Genomic DNA, 17,505 nt, shown 5'->3' with positions numbered 1-17,505 from the left:
CTTCCCTGGTGGCACAGTGGTTGGGAGTCCGCCTGCCGATGCAGGGGACGCAGGTTCGTGCCCCGGTCGGGGAAGATCCCACGTGCCGCAGAGCGGCTGGGCCCGTGAGCCATGGCCGCTGAGCCTGCGTGTCCAGAGCCTGTGCTCCATGACGGGAGAGGCCACTGCAGTGATGAGCCCGCGTACCACAAAAAATAATAATAATAATAAAATAAAATAAATAAAAAAGAGAGAGTACTTTCTGAGTTCTAATTTCCATATTGATTATTGGAATTTCTAGGCCTCAACAGTCTTTTAAGGGATAACAGAGAATTCATCATACCAACCTACTGATTGCTTATGTGATGAGTTGGGGGCAACTTAAACTCTAGAAAGAAAACTGTATTTTAACTAATTTAAAGACTGGCTATAAGGTAAGAATGGAAAAAAGAAGTATCTACATGTCAAAAAATTCAAGTGAAATCCAGCTTTTCTCCAGAAGGCAATGGGAGAATGCCTTCAAGTAGAGGACAGTCTTATGGAGCACATTCAGATAAGTCTAATTCAGGGGGATGCCTGATAGATAATAAAGGTGTTACTAGAATGCTTAGGTGGGAACTCAGTCTTAGATATCAGAAAAAGCTCCCAGAAGGCTTGATATTTAAAATGAAAGAATTAGGGAATTCCTTGGTGTTCCAGTGGTTAGGGCTCGGCGCTTCTACTGCAGAGGGCACAGGTTCAATCCCTGGTGGGGGAACTAAGATCCCGCATGCTGTGTGGCATGGCCAAAAAATAAAAAAAGAAAGAAAGCATTAGACCCAGTCAGTGTTACTGAGGTGTTCTTTTGTTTTGCCTCCTTAAGTTCAGGCTGCCAGAACTGTGCTTTTAGCCACGTATCATAGATGCATGGGCACAAACTTAGAGCTACACAGATTTTATTCATTTCCTTTTTACTTGCACTGACCCTATTTTTTAATTTCTCTGTGCTCTGTGTAAACCATTAAGCCTAATTCACCACTGTTTCAGGACCTGAAAATCCTCAAGTAGAAAATATTGTCCTTTTCACTTTCGTAGGAATATTCCTGATTATATGGGTGTTATCACTCCATACCACATGCAGAAAGAACCATGGGACAAAAGCTGAGAAAATGCTGCCACAAAAGGTAACAAAGTCCTGGGCTTCACTGGTGGTGCAGTGGTTAGGAATCTTCCTGCCAAGGCAGGGGGTCATGGGTTCGAGCCCTGACCCAGGAAGATCCCACATGCCATGGAGCAACTAAGCTCGTGTACCACAACTACTGAGCCTGTGTGCCACAACTATGAAGCCCGTGTGCCTCGAGCCCATGCGGCACAACTACAGAAGCCACCGCAATGAGAAGCCTGAACACTGCAACAAAGAGTAGCCCCTGCTCGCTGCAACCAGAGAAAAGCCCACACGCAGCAACGAAGACCCAACGCAGCCAAAAATAAAATAAATAAAATAAAATAAATAAATTTATTTTTTAAAAAAAGGAAACAAAGTCCTGTCTCTCAAAACCACAAGTTCTAGATTTAGCTATACACTCAAAAGATGACCCTGTGCTAAAAAAGCAACAATCCACTATTCTAGTTCTGTTTTGTTTTGTTCCAGCTTTACTAATCCCAGATAACTGGCACATAACTTTCCAAAATTACTCTCAAGCTTAACCTAATTTAGTCTTTCTTACATTTTTATCTCGTGGGAATATGGTTACAACATAGGCTGGTCCCCAAAAATACATTCTGTCCTTTCAACCTCCTTCCCTCTACCACATGCATGACTCCTACTTCTAAGTACTCTTAACATTCATATTTTCCACTGACTGTGTGTTGGTATGTGTGAACCCTAAAACTCCAGCACAAATAAAAAGTGGACAGAGAGTTGTTTTTAATTAAGAGTTGAAAACTTGCGCATACACACTAAGATCAGTTCTGCTCAGTTCTCTTGAACAAAGATGGAATTAGCATCCGTTGCAGTGAACCTGTCATCTCTAGTGCAGAGCAATTTCTGAAAGAGCATCCAGGTGAAAGCCTAAGGCCATAGGAGGTGTCTTCTAGGTCTCCTCTTATCTCAGTCTATAACTCGGAGATGATATATCTAGGTGCTGGGGACCTAGATATTACATTCCAGGCCTGGTCCTTTTGTACTAGGTTCTTTACCAGAAGCCCATCCAGAATATAGGACTCAGCGCAGGAATATGGGGTACTCCCTAGGACAAATCCATTTGCAAGAGTATTAATGTACGGAGTACACGTTAGAACATTTTCCCTCTCCTCAGAAGTTACAAAACAACATCCCATGTTCACTACTTAACACTTTGCTTGTGTACATATCCTGAAGTTCTCATCCAGTTTGTTTTAAACCTCAGTTCTCTAAAATTAATTCTTTTATTCTCTGACTAAAGGCAAATTATGTTTAACAAGATTTCTTAAGAGAATTTATGAACCTCTGGATATTTTCCACAATATTATGTATGTATATACACAGATGCATTTTTTTTCCTAGCAAGAGGGTTTATATTTTTCAGCAGATTCTCAAAAGGGTTAGTACCCTAAATGAGAAACAATGACATAGAGCAATCTTTTTTTTCTTTTTCTGTGTGGATATTTTTCAGAAAAAAAATGATTTAAGGTAAACAAACACACCAAAGCAATGCAATCAGGTAAAATCAGGATACTTATTTCTAAAAAAGTTCTCCTACCCTTTTTGTTAGATGTGAAATAGTCTCTGGACCCAATGCAGAAGCCACTTGGGCAGTACCACTGAATGCATTGACAGTGAAAAAATGGAGTACACTTGCAAGAGACTGTCTTTTCTTTACATTTGCTTGTTCTCTAATCCTCAGTAAGCTAAACTTTATCTTCAGCAAATTGGAAGACTAAATATGTTTATGTGGGCTCCCCTGGTGGCGCAGTAGTTAAGGATCCTCCTGCTAATGCAGGGGACATGGATTCGAGCCCTGGTCCAGGAAGATCCCACATGCCGCGGAGCAACTAAGAGCCTGTGTTGCGCACCTAGAGCCGTTTCTCCGCAACAAGAGAAGCCACCGCAATGAGAAGCTCGCGCACCGCAACAAAGAGTAGCCCCCGCTCGCTGCAACTAGAGAAAGCCCGCGCACAGCAACAAAGACCCAACAGAGCCAAAAATAAATAAATAAAATAAATAAATTTATAAAAAAACAATAGTTTATGTAAGAATCACAAAATCTTAGCACTTGATGAAAATATGAAAACCAGGATGGGAACCCAGATAACCCTCTCTCCCAAAATAACTTAAAATTATCACCACCCAAAGCAATGAAAATACTGGGCTCAGTTGAAAAGAATCTGAAATTTTGTGTACTTATTAAAATGACAAAAGAGCATTTTCTGAAAATTTTGGCTTAGAAGTTTGAGTTTTCAAATTTTAGCCCTACACCACCAGATTTTTATTCTGTAAATTCTTATATTTCAAAACAGTTACATTCATCATGTATGTGACAATATTTAATTTATGGCTTCGAGACAGCTGGCTTGTCCCTTGTCATTAAATAGTGGTAAATACAAGGTCACCCTTAGCCCAATCCTAGTTGAGGAATTCAAAAGAAAAGTCAGAAATGAGTTACTTCCCAGTAAACAAATCCCCGGTGGATTTACCTACTCTAGTCAGTCAGCCCAGCACTTGTGGGCACTTGTATGCACACACAGGTGTGCACACACACACACACACCAAAAATAACACTACATCAAACAAATTTTTTTCTGCCTTCTCTTCTTCATTTATCTTCCCATTTACTCATTATTTCCTTGCCATTATTGACTATTATCTTTCTTCAGAGGTTTAGTCTCATACTTCCCTATCAGCCTTGCCCTTTCTTCTGCCCAAATCCCCAGACTTCCACGACTTTCTGGGTCATAAAGTAAATTGAGACATCTGCATAAAAGTATATCTGCAGGGCCTCCCTGGTGGCGCAGTGGTTGAGAGTCCGCCTGCCGATGAAGGGGATACGGGTTCGTGCCCCGGTCTGGGAGGATCCCATATGCCGCGGAGCGGCTGGGCCCGTGAGCCATGGCCGCTGGGCCTGCGCATCCGGAGCCTGTGCTCCGCAACGGGAGAGGCCACAACAGTGAGAGGCCCGCATACCGCAAAAAGAAAGAAAAAAAAAAAAAGTATATCTGCATATGTGACATTTAGAAGAAAAATATAAAAAACTATACTTAAAATTCTCAGAATTTAAAAATGTAAAATAATTTTAAAGAAAAGAGAATGGTTAATATTTAGCAAAAAATATTATGTAAATAACAGGGATTGTAAATAACTGGTGGAGCTCCCCTTTCATACTCTGGATGACAAGAAGCCTACAGCAAAATCTGAGGCCCAACTACGTATGACCCTTAGGGCCCAGCTATTTTTTCTACCCTATTTTGACTACTTCCTGTAATTTATAATTTTAATGTCCCTGTGCTTATCATAAACCTTATAATTCAAATCCTTTGATGTTCAGAAGTCTTTAAATGAGTAAAATAGAGACCAGTGAAGAACAAGGCAACATTTCCAGTTTCTCAAGTAACAGTCATCATACTACCACTTATGACTCAGCCTGATCACAAAGGATTATATAATCAGATTCAAGGAATACAGTAAACAACTATGTTTTTAAAACTTGGGTCTTTGATTTTAGATACAACGGCATCTGAAGATTTAAAAAAAAAAGATTTACTATGCTCTTACAAAAGCAACATAGTTTATGCAATAGCACTATTGCTACATGAAAATGCTTGATAAAATGTTGTTAAGAGGCATCTGGTGGCAGGGTCTGGAGAAGGGGCGGCAGGCGCCATGTCGGGCCACGAAAGTGGCAAGAAGAAGCCCCTGAAGCAGCCCAAGATGCAAGCCAAGGAGATGGATGAGGAAGATAAGGCATTCAAGCAGAAACAGAAGGAGGAGCAAAAGAAACTCGAGGAGCTAAAAGCAAAGGCCGCGGGGAAAGGCCCCCCGGCCACAGGTGGAATTAAGAAATCTGGTAAAAAGTAAGCTGTTTCTAGACTCCATGTATTGTGTCCAGGCAAGTTAATGAACAACACACACACACATACACATGTGCACATAGCAGCAGCAACAACAATCTATGGGGTGGGGGGCAGGGGTAAGAAATGAGAATCTAGATTTGCTACCATATATTATCAAATATGTCTACTTATCAAAAAAAAAAAGTAAGCTGTTCCTTGTGCCTGAGGCAATGATGATCCTTAATTCCATTCCTGTTTAAACATCTGGATTAAACATCTGGATTCCCTGCCATAACATCTGTTGCCACCTATAGCTAGAATGTTGTCTTGAAACCTATTGTACATTTAAGAATAAACTTTTGGGGCCTCCCTGGTGGCGCAGTGGTTAAGAGTCCGCCTGCCGATGCAGGGGATACGGGTTCGTGCCCCGGTCTGGGAGGATCCCATATGCCGCGGAGCGGCTGGGCCCGTGAGCCACGGCCGCTGGGCCTGCGCATCCGGAGCCTGTGCTCCGCAACGGGAGAGGCCACAACAGTGAGAGGCCCGCAAAAAGAAAAAAAAAAAAAAAAAAAAGAATAAACTTTTGTTAAAAAAAAAAAATCATTAAAAAAGAAACTGTTGTTAAGACAAAACTTCCCTGCCTAGCTGACTATAATAATCAAATCTTTTTTAGATTCAGAACATGAACAAGCGATGGAATTTCTGCAAGAAGAAGTCAAAGAAACATTGTATCATAGAGCACTTAGAGCATACATGTAGGAATCAAACGTTTGGGATAATACTTGCTGTAGGAATGATTTTTCACAAAAAAATGACCAAAAGAAAAAGAAATACTCAGATTGTTACCCCTTCCCAGCCTGAAATTTTAAATTACAGAATTTTTTTTGAAGAACTATAAATGAAATACTATTTCATATTATTGCCTGGTGATTTAAGAATAAACAAAAAATTATTTTATTTAAAATAAAATCTGTTACAGCAATCACACTGCATCTGATAAATATAAGAACTTCTATTTGCTATTGTATCAAATGGCTAAGAGAAAAAAGAAATCACTATTTTTGAGAACTGAAGTATTTTTCTATTTTCAAGTACAAAGAAGTATAGTTAATTTAAAGATTTGGCACAGAATAAGACAATTAAAATTCTATTGTCAAATAATAGATAAATTCAAAGAGTTGAAATATGCTAGCAATGTCACTAGCCTTGACCAGAGGAACTTTCAGATGTGTAAGACCTGTAAGAACCATCTTTAGGTGCTGAGCCCAGGAATAAAATCTGGGATTCTGCCAAGACTATTCCTCCTGCAACAGAAGGCAAAGCTTTTGTGTGACACAACAGTAGATCCAAATTTCTTGCCAATATCATGTACCTTTATTTTTGCAGCATATGAATGAAATCACCCTGCTCTTGGAAAGTCTGTTAATTCTTAAGAAATAAACCAAGGGGAAGGGAGTAGTAAACCAGGTCAAGCAACATTTTGGTTTTTGTGGTTGTATATTAAAAAATAAAATAGTAGTTGATGAGAGTGATAGCTTAAAAAAAATGGAAATAACTAGATTGACTTCCATGTGGTTAGAGCTACATTTGATGAACTTGGGTCTACTCAGCATACCTCTGCCTCCCATCCCTGCCCTTCTCATAGCTCCTCTTCTGCAAATGAGTGCTTTATATTGCAAAGGCCACCAAGTCCAAAAACTATAATAGCTTTCCTAATTTTGCCATAATTTTTATAACTCCTATCAAGTTCAAGTTTGGGGGTACACGTAACGAACTGAGAAAACTAAGAAATGCCAGTCTTTTAAAGTTTAGCAACATGTGGGTTCACATAAAACACTTTTTTAACGTTTAAGGCCAATTTATTTTGTAAATTTTCATCTACTATTTGAAATCCTTAACTTACTATAAATATATATGTATCTTTAAAAATGATCAGTAATGGGCGCAAAAGCATGAAATGTATTTTGAGTTCTTTTCAAGAAAAGATATATCTCTCCTCTCTTATCAAATAATGCTACCCCTTCCTAATAACAAGCACTTCTTGAAGAGAACAACAATATCAAAACCAATCCTATTCCAAAATATATCATTTGTAGAGATAAAAAATAAAGCTTGAATATTAACTTGGAATTTATATTATATTAATTTTATTCAGACATAAATTACCTAGTGAATTAAAAAGGAGCCACTTACACAACCGGGTGAAACTGGATAAGCAAAAGAAAATTGTTCATAAATGGGTAATATACTAATTAGTATTCTGTTCTGCTTTAATTAATTTAAAAGAATCATTAGCTAAATCAACTATGTAAAATATAACTTCACAGTATTTGAAATTATGTAAAACTTTTCTTTATATCTAAGATATTTTAAAACTTGCCTATAATTAGTTGGATAAACTGGTTTTTCCAGATCTCATAAACTGTAACCCATATTCTGTTCAATTATTACAAATACTGAATTCGGTTCAATTTAATAAGACTACTATATTTGCAGTATTAACTAAGTCAGATATGGAATTATTATATTTAATTAAGGTTTACTTTAATTTAAAAATATTATCTTAAACATTTCTGGTTTGTCTTCAAAATCCTTTATTTTTTCAGTTTTCTATATGGACATTTAATAGAACATGCCACTACCTTTGCAGTTGGATTTTACTACTATCTTTTATCTGAACTGAGAAGTACTAGCCAACAGATCAAATAATTAAGAGGTTATACAATTTGAGGTAGCATCCTCACAAATCCTTTATAGAAAGACACCATGTCAAAAGTATGTCAAAATTCTCACTAAGCTAAATTCTGACAATCTCTGTCAAATTCAGAAACAATGAATTTCAGTTAAAAATATGTAACTTATATTAAATACATTCTCCTTAACAGCTTTTATTTTAAAAACACCTCCTACCCCCAAGTACAGTTAATACTTCTGTCTAAACCTCATTCTCTTCCCAGTTTTCTCATTTTTATCAAAATTTTTTCCCCATTAAAGTAAGCATATTGTATTTTGGTTTCTTTTCTCCCTACTCATTGTTCAGATCAGCATTTTAATAATCTTTTAAGCAATGCTGTTCAAAGAAAACAGGCTATATGAAGCTAAAGAAAATTCCCTAAGTTCAATGTCTTTCAACCTGAGATCATTTTCCTGGACCTATTTATTAAAAACCCATGCAAAGCAAACACTACAACTCTAAACAGCCACAGAAAATTGGAAGCTTAAAAATAAAGCCGTTGAAAACACTTCATTACACACCTTCTCTGTGAAGCCCTTTGTTTCCACTGAAAACCATACTGGAATCCTTGTATAAAATAAGTTGCCTTCTGGCTGTCAATAGCTATACAGTCAGTAACTGAGGGATCCAGATGTCTGCAGTGGTTAAAACAAATGTTCAGCAGTGGGTGCTGATTCCGCTTCCCTCTGTGTAAGGTTTTTCACAAAGGCAGCAGAGTAAGAGCTCACATAGCAACAGCACTCACAGCTGATTGGATGGAGGATACGCTCTGCCGCCCCTGCTCGCTAGGTCCACTACAGCTTCCTGTCTGCTTGGCAGCGGTATCTTGTTGTCTTTGCTCCTCTTACCAACTCAGCTGTGTTTAGGCAACGTGAAAGGAAAGATCAGTAGAACGATAATGACAAAGTATTCTAGCATGAGCCCCTAAAATGTGCGTCTCTGGGTGCTTTTAAAAAGGAGAGAAATTCATAGGGCAAACATTTACTTCAGTCAGTGTTTCACATAAAACTGAGGACAAAGAGGGGTAGTGGAGGGAATCAATTTATTACTTCGCATTTCAAGTAAATCAGGCTCTACCAAGTGAAACCCTCTGAAAACAAAGAAGACAAAAATTTTCGACAATTAGGATAAAGCATCAACCTCCATCTGCCTAGAACTATGAATTACTTTACAACAAAGTTCACAAATTCCAAGAAAAGCACGCAGGAGCAGTTAGATAGTTAAAATGAGACAGGGCCTAAAAATAGTCCTCCCTCAAATTTATGCAGTGCCTTTTAAGAGGGCAAGAAAAATTGAGGTTAACAGATTGCTTAGAAAAAGATTTTAAAAGGAAAAAATAATTGCTTAGTAAACTCTGACAACAATAGAAGATTTAACTAGGTATCTGCATTAATAATATCTCTTCTTACATAAACGACAATGTCATAAAATATAAAACAACGATACTGAGTCTGGATTAATTTATTTTCTCTATCATAAAAGTATCTGGAGACAGGAAGGCATAGGAATTTTTTTACCCCCTAGGTTTCAAGTACTGGGCTTCAATGTACCAATCTATGTACCAATGTACTATCTCCACAAGCTTTAAGAACAAAAACATAAATCCATCCCCAATTTACGAAGATGTTTGGGGGAGTCAATCAAGTGCAGTAGGAGATAAACAGATATGAAGAATCAGAAAAATTCCTCATTTAGGAAATATTTCCCTTGAACTTCACACAAGCTAGGATAGTGTTTTTCAAACTTTTAAAGCAATGGAACCCTTTTAATTTGCATTCTTCCAATAAAATGACTTATTAGTAGTGGCATTAGGATTTCTATACAGGAGGGGTTTGTGGGAGTAGGCAGAGGCAACAGCAGAAGCATACTGTTTATTACTCAGATCTTTGTTGATGTGGAGTGTCTTGGGGGTAGGGCAGAGAGGCTGATGGAAATGTTGGCACTATTAAAGCACCCCATGAGCACCATGAGGCTATTTTTAAATGAGAGGCTACAAACAACACTGCAGTTTCATATCAGCCCCAGAATCTACAAAATTCCTACCCCTGAAAAAGCTTTTAGGATCTCTGGAGTTCTACAGTATACAAACAAGAGATATAACCTGTAAGAGTTAAATCTTATTATTACCTTAGTGTAAGGAAAGAACCTGATCCTTGGCTCCACAATTAGCCAGAGGGAGAGCTGCTAAGCCCTCTGAGAAATAACAAGAGAGAAGATGTGTTTAGGAGCACAATAACCTCTGAGCTAAGTGACTCGGAGAAAGAATGGCATAGTAGAGAGAACAAGGACGCTGGAGTCAGGCTGACCAACCTGGGTTCAAAATATGAATCTGCCATTTACAAACAGTAAGACACTATACAAATTACTAAACCACCCTGAGCTTCAGTTTTTTTATCTATAAAATGGAGTTAACTCACAGGACTATTGTGAAGGCTAAAAGGTGCTCTCTGCCAGCCAGACTGCTTTTTTGGTTACTAAGTCTCTTCAAAACTTAGGGTCTTTGCAAATACTATTCTTCTTTTGCTAGGACTGGTCTCCCACAACCCCTTCCATTGATAAGTCTCCATTAAATTTCTCTTCCCCGGGGCAGCTTTCTGTGAGCCAAGACTAGTCTCAGGCTCCCTGTACTTTTTTCTTAGTACTTAGCTCACAGAATGTTAAATAATTATTTGCAAAAAGATTGGTTGGACATTCTCCTCCAGTACACTGTAAGTGCTTTAAAGGGAGGTACTACATCTGTCTACATTATTGCTTACCTAACATCATACCTGATTTATATTCCACATACTATTTTATTTGATTTCATAACCTTGGGAGGTAAATACAAGTATCATTATCTGCATTGTTCAAATAAGAAAATCAGCTCTAAATGTTTATTTACTTAAGTCATACAACTAGAAGTCAAAGGAAATAAATTTTTTAAAATTTTTGGATGAATAACTCTATAATTCAAAATTAACTTCTTCCTATATCTTTGAAAAAAAGAATATATAATCTCTAAACTGTTTTAGAATACTTCCTTTCAGTTAGAATTCTTAAATTCTTAGAATTTTTAATTAAAGGCTAATGATAGCCTGTTTCTATAATCTAAAACTACTGATTAACATATACAAAGAGAACTTATTGAAAAAATATTAACTTTAATCAGAAATATGTAATTATAAGTGAATAAAATGAACTCCAAGAGACATGCCACCTTAAAAAGTAAAATCCAGCCAAGAGATTTATTTAGTGAAATGCTTCCTCTGCTACCAGTTTTCTAAATGGTAAATAAATTTCAAAATGGCACTTTACATAACTCTGAAGAATGCTTGCGTTTTTTCCTGGTTCATCTTGGTACACAAAGCTATAAATAATCTCAACAGTCTACAAGTTAAGAATCTGAATAGGACTTCCCTGGAGGCGCAGTGGTTAAGAATTTGCCTGCCAAGGCAGGGGACACGGGTTCGAGCCCTGGTCCGGGAGGATCCCACATGCCACGGAGCAACAAAGCCCGTGCGCAACAACTATGGAGCCTGCACTCTAGAGCCTGTGAGCCACAACTGCTGAGCCCACGTGCCACAACTGCTGAGGCCTGCAAACCTAGATCCTGTGCTCCACAACAAGAGAAGCCACCGCGATAAAGAGCAGCCCCCGCTCACCACAACTAGAGAAAGCCTGCACGCAGCAACAAAGACCCAGCACAGCCAAAAAAAAAAAAAAGAATCTGAATAATATAAAATGCTATACTAAGTGCTAGTCTCAGGTTCTCAATTCTCAACACTTAACCATGAAACCCCCCCTTTTTGCCCAGCGTGGTCATAACTGTACTCTCCATAGACCAGTTCAAGAAATATAAATTATTTATATTATACTAATGTAAGGAAATAAATAGGAAAGCAGATCTTCCATAAGAGTTTTCTAAGGTACATATTCCAAATATAAAATGGAAAAATTTGAATTATCAACTGTTTCAGATAATTTTTGTCCTCTGTTAGCAGAAACAATTGGGAACTATCTACTTTTAAGATACCTTAGATATAACCATGCTAGCTTGGACAGTTTTTAAACAAAAAGATATACTGCTAGAAGAAAAAAAGAACCCTTCAAAGGTAATGATTACATAGCTGCTATATATGTAGGCCCATGGGCCAGGCATGGTGCTAATTTCTTTACATGCCCATCTCCTCTGACTCTATGGTAGTTAACTATCCTGAGGGATGAGGAAACCTGCTGTAACCTGCCCAAGTAAACAGAACTAAGTGGGCAAAGCCAGGAATTAGGTCTTTCTAAATCTAATATGTGTGCTTCTAACAATTCCTTTCATAATTACATTTCCATAAGATAAATATGGCATCACATAAGAATAAAGTTTAAATACAGAAATCTCAAGTTAACATTTTCCACTTATTACTCATTCAATAACCACCACTACAGCCCCATTACACCTCAGAACTGTCACTGATACACTACTTATAATACAGAAAAACAGGATTTGACTGCTAAACAGGGAGCCAGGCTGCAGGTATAGTGAAGGCACAATAAAAGATTCAATCTGTAAAACTTCACTACTTCATAATCACAGAACACATACCTGATTCAGAGAAAAGTATAAAGGGAGTATTATAGAAATGAACATTGAACCAGGAACCACAGATCTGGGTTCTAGTCTACCACTAATGAGCTTTGTGATCTTAAGCACTTCTCTGAAATTGCTCACGTCTAAGTCAGGAATCTTTTTTTTTTTCCTTTTCTTTTCTTTTTTTTTTTGCCTGCAATATTGGTATGTTGTAAGGATCAAATAGGACAAGAAATAATTATTTTGAAAACAGCAAAATGCTACACAAATAGGATATTGTCATCCCTGGTGGTCAGTCTTCTAGGGGTTGGCACAGTAAACATGTTTGCACAAAATCCAGTGTAATTACTGAAAAGATCCCTTAAAGCAGCAAGACATAATGGAGCCTGTGCTCCACAACAGGAGAGGCCACAACAGTGAGAGGCTTGCGTACCGCAAAAAAAAAAAAAAAAAAAAAAAAAAGCTATATTAATTTCCACTCACATGGAGATTCCTAGTGATCATTATTGCTGAAATGATTATCCAGTGATTAGAATTTATTATGACATGGTACCAATAAGCCAAGTGGCCAAACAACAATCCAAACATGCTGTGTTTTTAAGAGCTAAAACACTTTTTAAATTTAAAATATTAAAATGTACCTAAGAGACTTAATTGGGATTCTCATCTTTCAAAAGATTTGGGGTTATGATGACCTACATTAGTTCCAGGAGCAGAGCCTTGTTTACAAAATCTAAGATCTTGGAGAGGAGAAAATGTTCTAGCACGTTTTTTGGCATCACTCATACTACATTGTTTAAAATGAGCTAGAACAGGGATTATTTATAATCTAAGCTATTGGACAAACACTCTAATAATATCTTATCCACACACTAGTCTGATTTAATAAGTATCAAGATCAGGTATAAGAATCCATTTTTAATATCCTATAGTACTTGGTCTTAATAAAAATATCATTATTTATTTTCTTTTTTAAAAAATTAATTAATTAATTAATTTTTGGCTGCATTGGGTCTTCATTGCTACACGTGAGCTTTCTCTAGTTGTGGCAAGCAGGAGCTACTCTTGGTTGCAGTGCACAGGCTTCTCATTGCAGTGGCTTCTCTCCTGTTGTGGAGCACAGGCTCTAGGTGCGTGGGCTTCAGCAGTTGTGGCATGCGGGTTCAGTAGTTGTGGCTCGCGGGCCCTAGAGCGCAGGCTCAGTAGTTGTGGCGCACGGGCTTCATTGCTCCACGGCATGTGGGATCTTCCCGGGCCAGGGCTCGAACCTGTGTCCCCTGCATTGGCAGGCAGATTCTTAACCACTGCGCCACCAGGGAAGTCCCCTATCATCATTATTAAATAAAATATGTGCCAGGATGCACATGGGTTCCCCTTTACCTATACCCATATTTCTTTAAAGATATGATCTGGGATGTTGTTAATCTTCTGCTATTATAAAGAATGGTATGTTTGATTCAGTCTTAAAAATCTAGAACCGGGCTTCCCTGGTGGCGCAGTGGTTGAGAATCTGCCTGCCAATGCAGGGGACATGGGTTCGAGCCCTGGTCTGGGAAGATCCCACATGCCGTGGAGCAGCTGGGCCCGTGGGCCACAACTGCTGAGCCTGCACGTCTGGAGCCTGTGCTCCGCAACAAGAGAGGCCGCGACAGTGAGAGGCCTGTGCACCGCGATGAAGAGTGGTCCCCACTTGCCACAACTAGAGAAAGCCCTCGCACAGAAACGAAGACCCAACACAGCTAAAAATAAAAATTAATTAATTAAAAAAAAAGGCAGCATCTTCCTATGCACAATTGCCTTCATAAAAAAAAAATCTAGAACCAATTAAGGATTTTTTATTCTGATAAAATGATATTTTAGTAAAAGTATTTCCATGCAGATAATGTATCTTACATTTACTTGTCCTTTAGATGATCACAACTTTGTGAAATAAGAATGAAGAAACAGAATCACCTAACCCAGGTTTAATTCCAAGTCCTGGTTTGTTTGTTTGTTTTTCCCCCACAACTAGCCATCACTGGTAATTTTTACCTCTACTAATTATGCCAATAGTCATACAAATGACAGATTCTGCATTTTAAATTTTGGAGAATGTTAACAAAATCTAGTAAAGTAAATTAGTTATGTGGAATTAAGACAACCTCATGTAGCTTTAGGACTCAATTGCTAAGCCCTCAAAGTTTTAATAATTTACTTGCATTTTTAAAAATTTTGCTAATTTCAGACTATTTCATATAGTCTCATTTCCAAATGATATAACAACTCTTCTGGCTACCTGTATCACTGCAAACTCTAATGTATCTAAAACTGCATTACTTTTCCTCTGATTAGGATTCACCATTATTATCACTCCCAATTTCCTAAGCTAACAAACTTTGGAGAGAATAAAAATAGCCACTGATTATGTGTTTATTAAGTGCCTGATACAACCACTTTACTCAGGTTATGTCACTACAACAAACCTATAAAATGAATACCATTATTATCTCAATTTTAACCAATGAAGGAACTGAAGCTCAGAGAAGTTTGGTAATTTGATCAAGCTTACATAGAGTAGGTGACAAAACCAGAATTTTAACCCAGGTCTTTCTAGTTCTTCTAAATGCTAAAACAATCTGCAGGATTAAATGTGAAATTAATTTAAGGGGCTGGGACTATCATTTTCTTTTTAAATGAAACAGGAAAAAGATGAGCCATCATTGCATGAGCAAGATTGAATAATGAGTTTTGCTTAGGAGGAGGGAATGTTGTTATAGGGCAGCAACTTCAGCTGTCTTTGTGGGCAGTCAAATGTTTAACCTACTGCTCCGTTTGACACTGCCTCTCAGTTACCACCACCCCCTTAATTTTCCCAAATAGGTGTTTGGTTCTACCTTATCACATTCAACCAACATGGACTTTGGAAGCATATATTAAAGGCTGATATTAAGTTTTACCTAGTTTGAGAAAGAAGTAGTTGCTAGAGATTTACCACCAAAATGCATGAATTCTGTAACTACTAAATACACTTTTTTGTGTAAAGGGAGAGTTTTTTTCTTCACACAAATGCTACAGTCAACCTCTCAAAGCTTTCCATTTTCAATACAATTTCAGTTAACACAATTATTTTACCCAGCAAGCCAGTGCAAAGTACTTATACTTTGCATACCTTAATAGTTTCTAACATTTTAGACCAGGAAGGTTTTAGTTGCATCGCCTAGAGGGGAAAATCAACAAGGCCTCATGAACTAAGCACCTCAATTGAAACCTCCACTTACTGAGAATAAATTTCCATTCCTTATTCTCAAAAACGAAATAAAACAGAACAACCAACACATACATACATACCCTATATTCAAACCAAAAATATTTGAGACAACCACAAATAGAAAAGGGTAGTGGAACGTCAAAGTTCTACAAGTCTGTGCAGGCCATCTGATACTCTCTTCCTCTGGGCCAGTTCCCCTACTCCCTACCTGCGCCTCTTCCAAAACAGCACAGGGTAACCTCCAGTCCTGATTTGTCTGTTGACTCAGGGAAAAAAAGTCAGGAAAGACTACATTTGACTACAGGTTCCATAGGGCAAAGATCATGTTAGTTCTTGCTCATGATTGTATTTCCACCACATATGTGCCAGGCACATAGCAGGTGCTCAATGAATATTTGTTTCAGGAGAAGAGAGGGAAAGGAATCTAACTGTCCAAAGTTTTATCATACTTAACAGTAAATTCTAAAAATGATAAGTCATTTTATCCATATACTATGTAATCACTAATTTAAAGTTTATTACAGAAGGCACTGTTCATAAGAATTCAGATGACTTTGAATAAAAATTTTTTTTTTGCTAAAATATGTGCATTTTGGGGGCCTCCCTGGTGGCGCAGTGGTTGGGAGTCCGCCTGCCGGTGCAGGGGACACGGGTTCGTGCCCCGATCCCGGAGGATCCCGCATGCCGCGGAGCGGCTGGGCCCGCGAGCCATGGCCACGGGGCCTGTGTGTCCGGAGCCTGTGCTCCGCAGCGGGAGAGGCCACAGCAGTGAGAGGCCCGCGTACAGCAAAAAAAAAAAATAATAAAAATAAAATATGTGCATTTTGGTAGAAACACTTTAGAAATCAAGAATTTCTGAAACAAAGTCCAGGTGTTCTGTACCAAATCAAAGCAAACATTCCATGTTGTCAATCCCTTGATTTAGTACAAGAGTCCACATAAATTATAAAATATTAGATGCAATATCCTACAGAACACAGCTGGGGCAAATTGTCTGCCTTGAGCTATATTTAAGCTAGCTAAATACAGAATAAAATACAAGTTAATGGAAGACAAGATTTGAGTGCACTAGCAGGACAACAAAATGGCTAATAACTAGGGTGAACATAAAATTCTTTGTCCAAACAATGACACATTTAGAGTGAAAGGAGACAACTGTGAAATAGGATTGAACACAAGCGCAACAGGCATAAAACCAGGACCATCCCAGGTAGCATTTAATCCATCCCATCCCCCAAGAAAATGTGAATTTCATGGTTAAAATAGATATACAAAATGGTTAAAAAAATAGATATATAAAATGGTTAACTTAATTTTTTAATGTAAATTTTTATTCCATGAAACTCACTGATCTGAGTCAAAATATAAAATTTATGATATTTTATATCTGAAATACTTTACAACTGTGCATTAGGTTTTTCAAATGTCCTTAAAAAAAAAAGTTACTATATGCAACTCACTACTCCTAGCTTTCTTGTCTGAAGGGAAGGGAAAGAAAGATCAAGTCTTCACCCACAAAGCACTGACAGTGATTAAGCACACAATAGGCACTTAAGTGTTTCCTCAAACATCTAATAAATGCCAGCTCTGAGCCAAGCACCATAACAGGTGTGAGGGAAGAAGTCAGATGCTGTGCTGCCCTTGGAGAACAAATACTCTCGTGAAGGAAGCCCAAATTGTGGTATGTGTCCTAGTCTTCTTTCATTTCCTAAAGCATGCCGGTCTCTTTCTAAATTCAGGACCTTTGCACATACTATTCCTTTGGCCTGCAATGTTCTTCTCCTCACTCGTTACACAGCTAGCTCCTTGTTCTCACCTCACTTTCTCAGAGAAGCCTTAGCTAATCATCCCAACCAAAGGGGTCTTCTCCCTGCCCTAAGTTGTCACCCTCTTAACCTTTGTATATTTCCTTCAGAGCACTTAGAACATGTACTTACCTTACTTGTTGAAGAAATGTTAATGTATTAACAATAATAGGTA

General features: G+C 38.0%; 2 protein-coding genes across 8 annotated transcripts in view; one reads left to right on the top strand and one right to left on the bottom strand.

Annotated features, from left to right (window-relative positions):
- Positions 1–17,505, bottom strand: part of ATOSA (atos homolog A) — an 88,410-nt gene that overhangs the window by 54,550 nt on the left and 16,355 nt on the right. The window lies entirely within an intron of this gene.
- LOC132487570 (translation machinery-associated protein 7-like) lies at positions 4,817–5,011 on the top strand. Its single transcript, XM_060095297.1, has one exon. It carries the CDS (start codon positions 4,817–4,819, stop codon positions 5,009–5,011), a length of 195 nt encoding a protein of 64 aa, XP_059951280.1.

The sequence above is a fragment of the Mesoplodon densirostris genome, chromosome 4 (assembly GCF_025265405.1).
Source record: "Mesoplodon densirostris isolate mMesDen1 chromosome 4, mMesDen1 primary haplotype, whole genome shotgun sequence".
Lineage (NCBI taxonomy): Eukaryota > Metazoa > Chordata > Mammalia > Artiodactyla > Ziphiidae > Mesoplodon > Mesoplodon densirostris.
The sequence above is the reverse complement of the archived record's forward strand: the minus strand, read 5'-3'. Positions and strand labels throughout refer to the sequence as shown.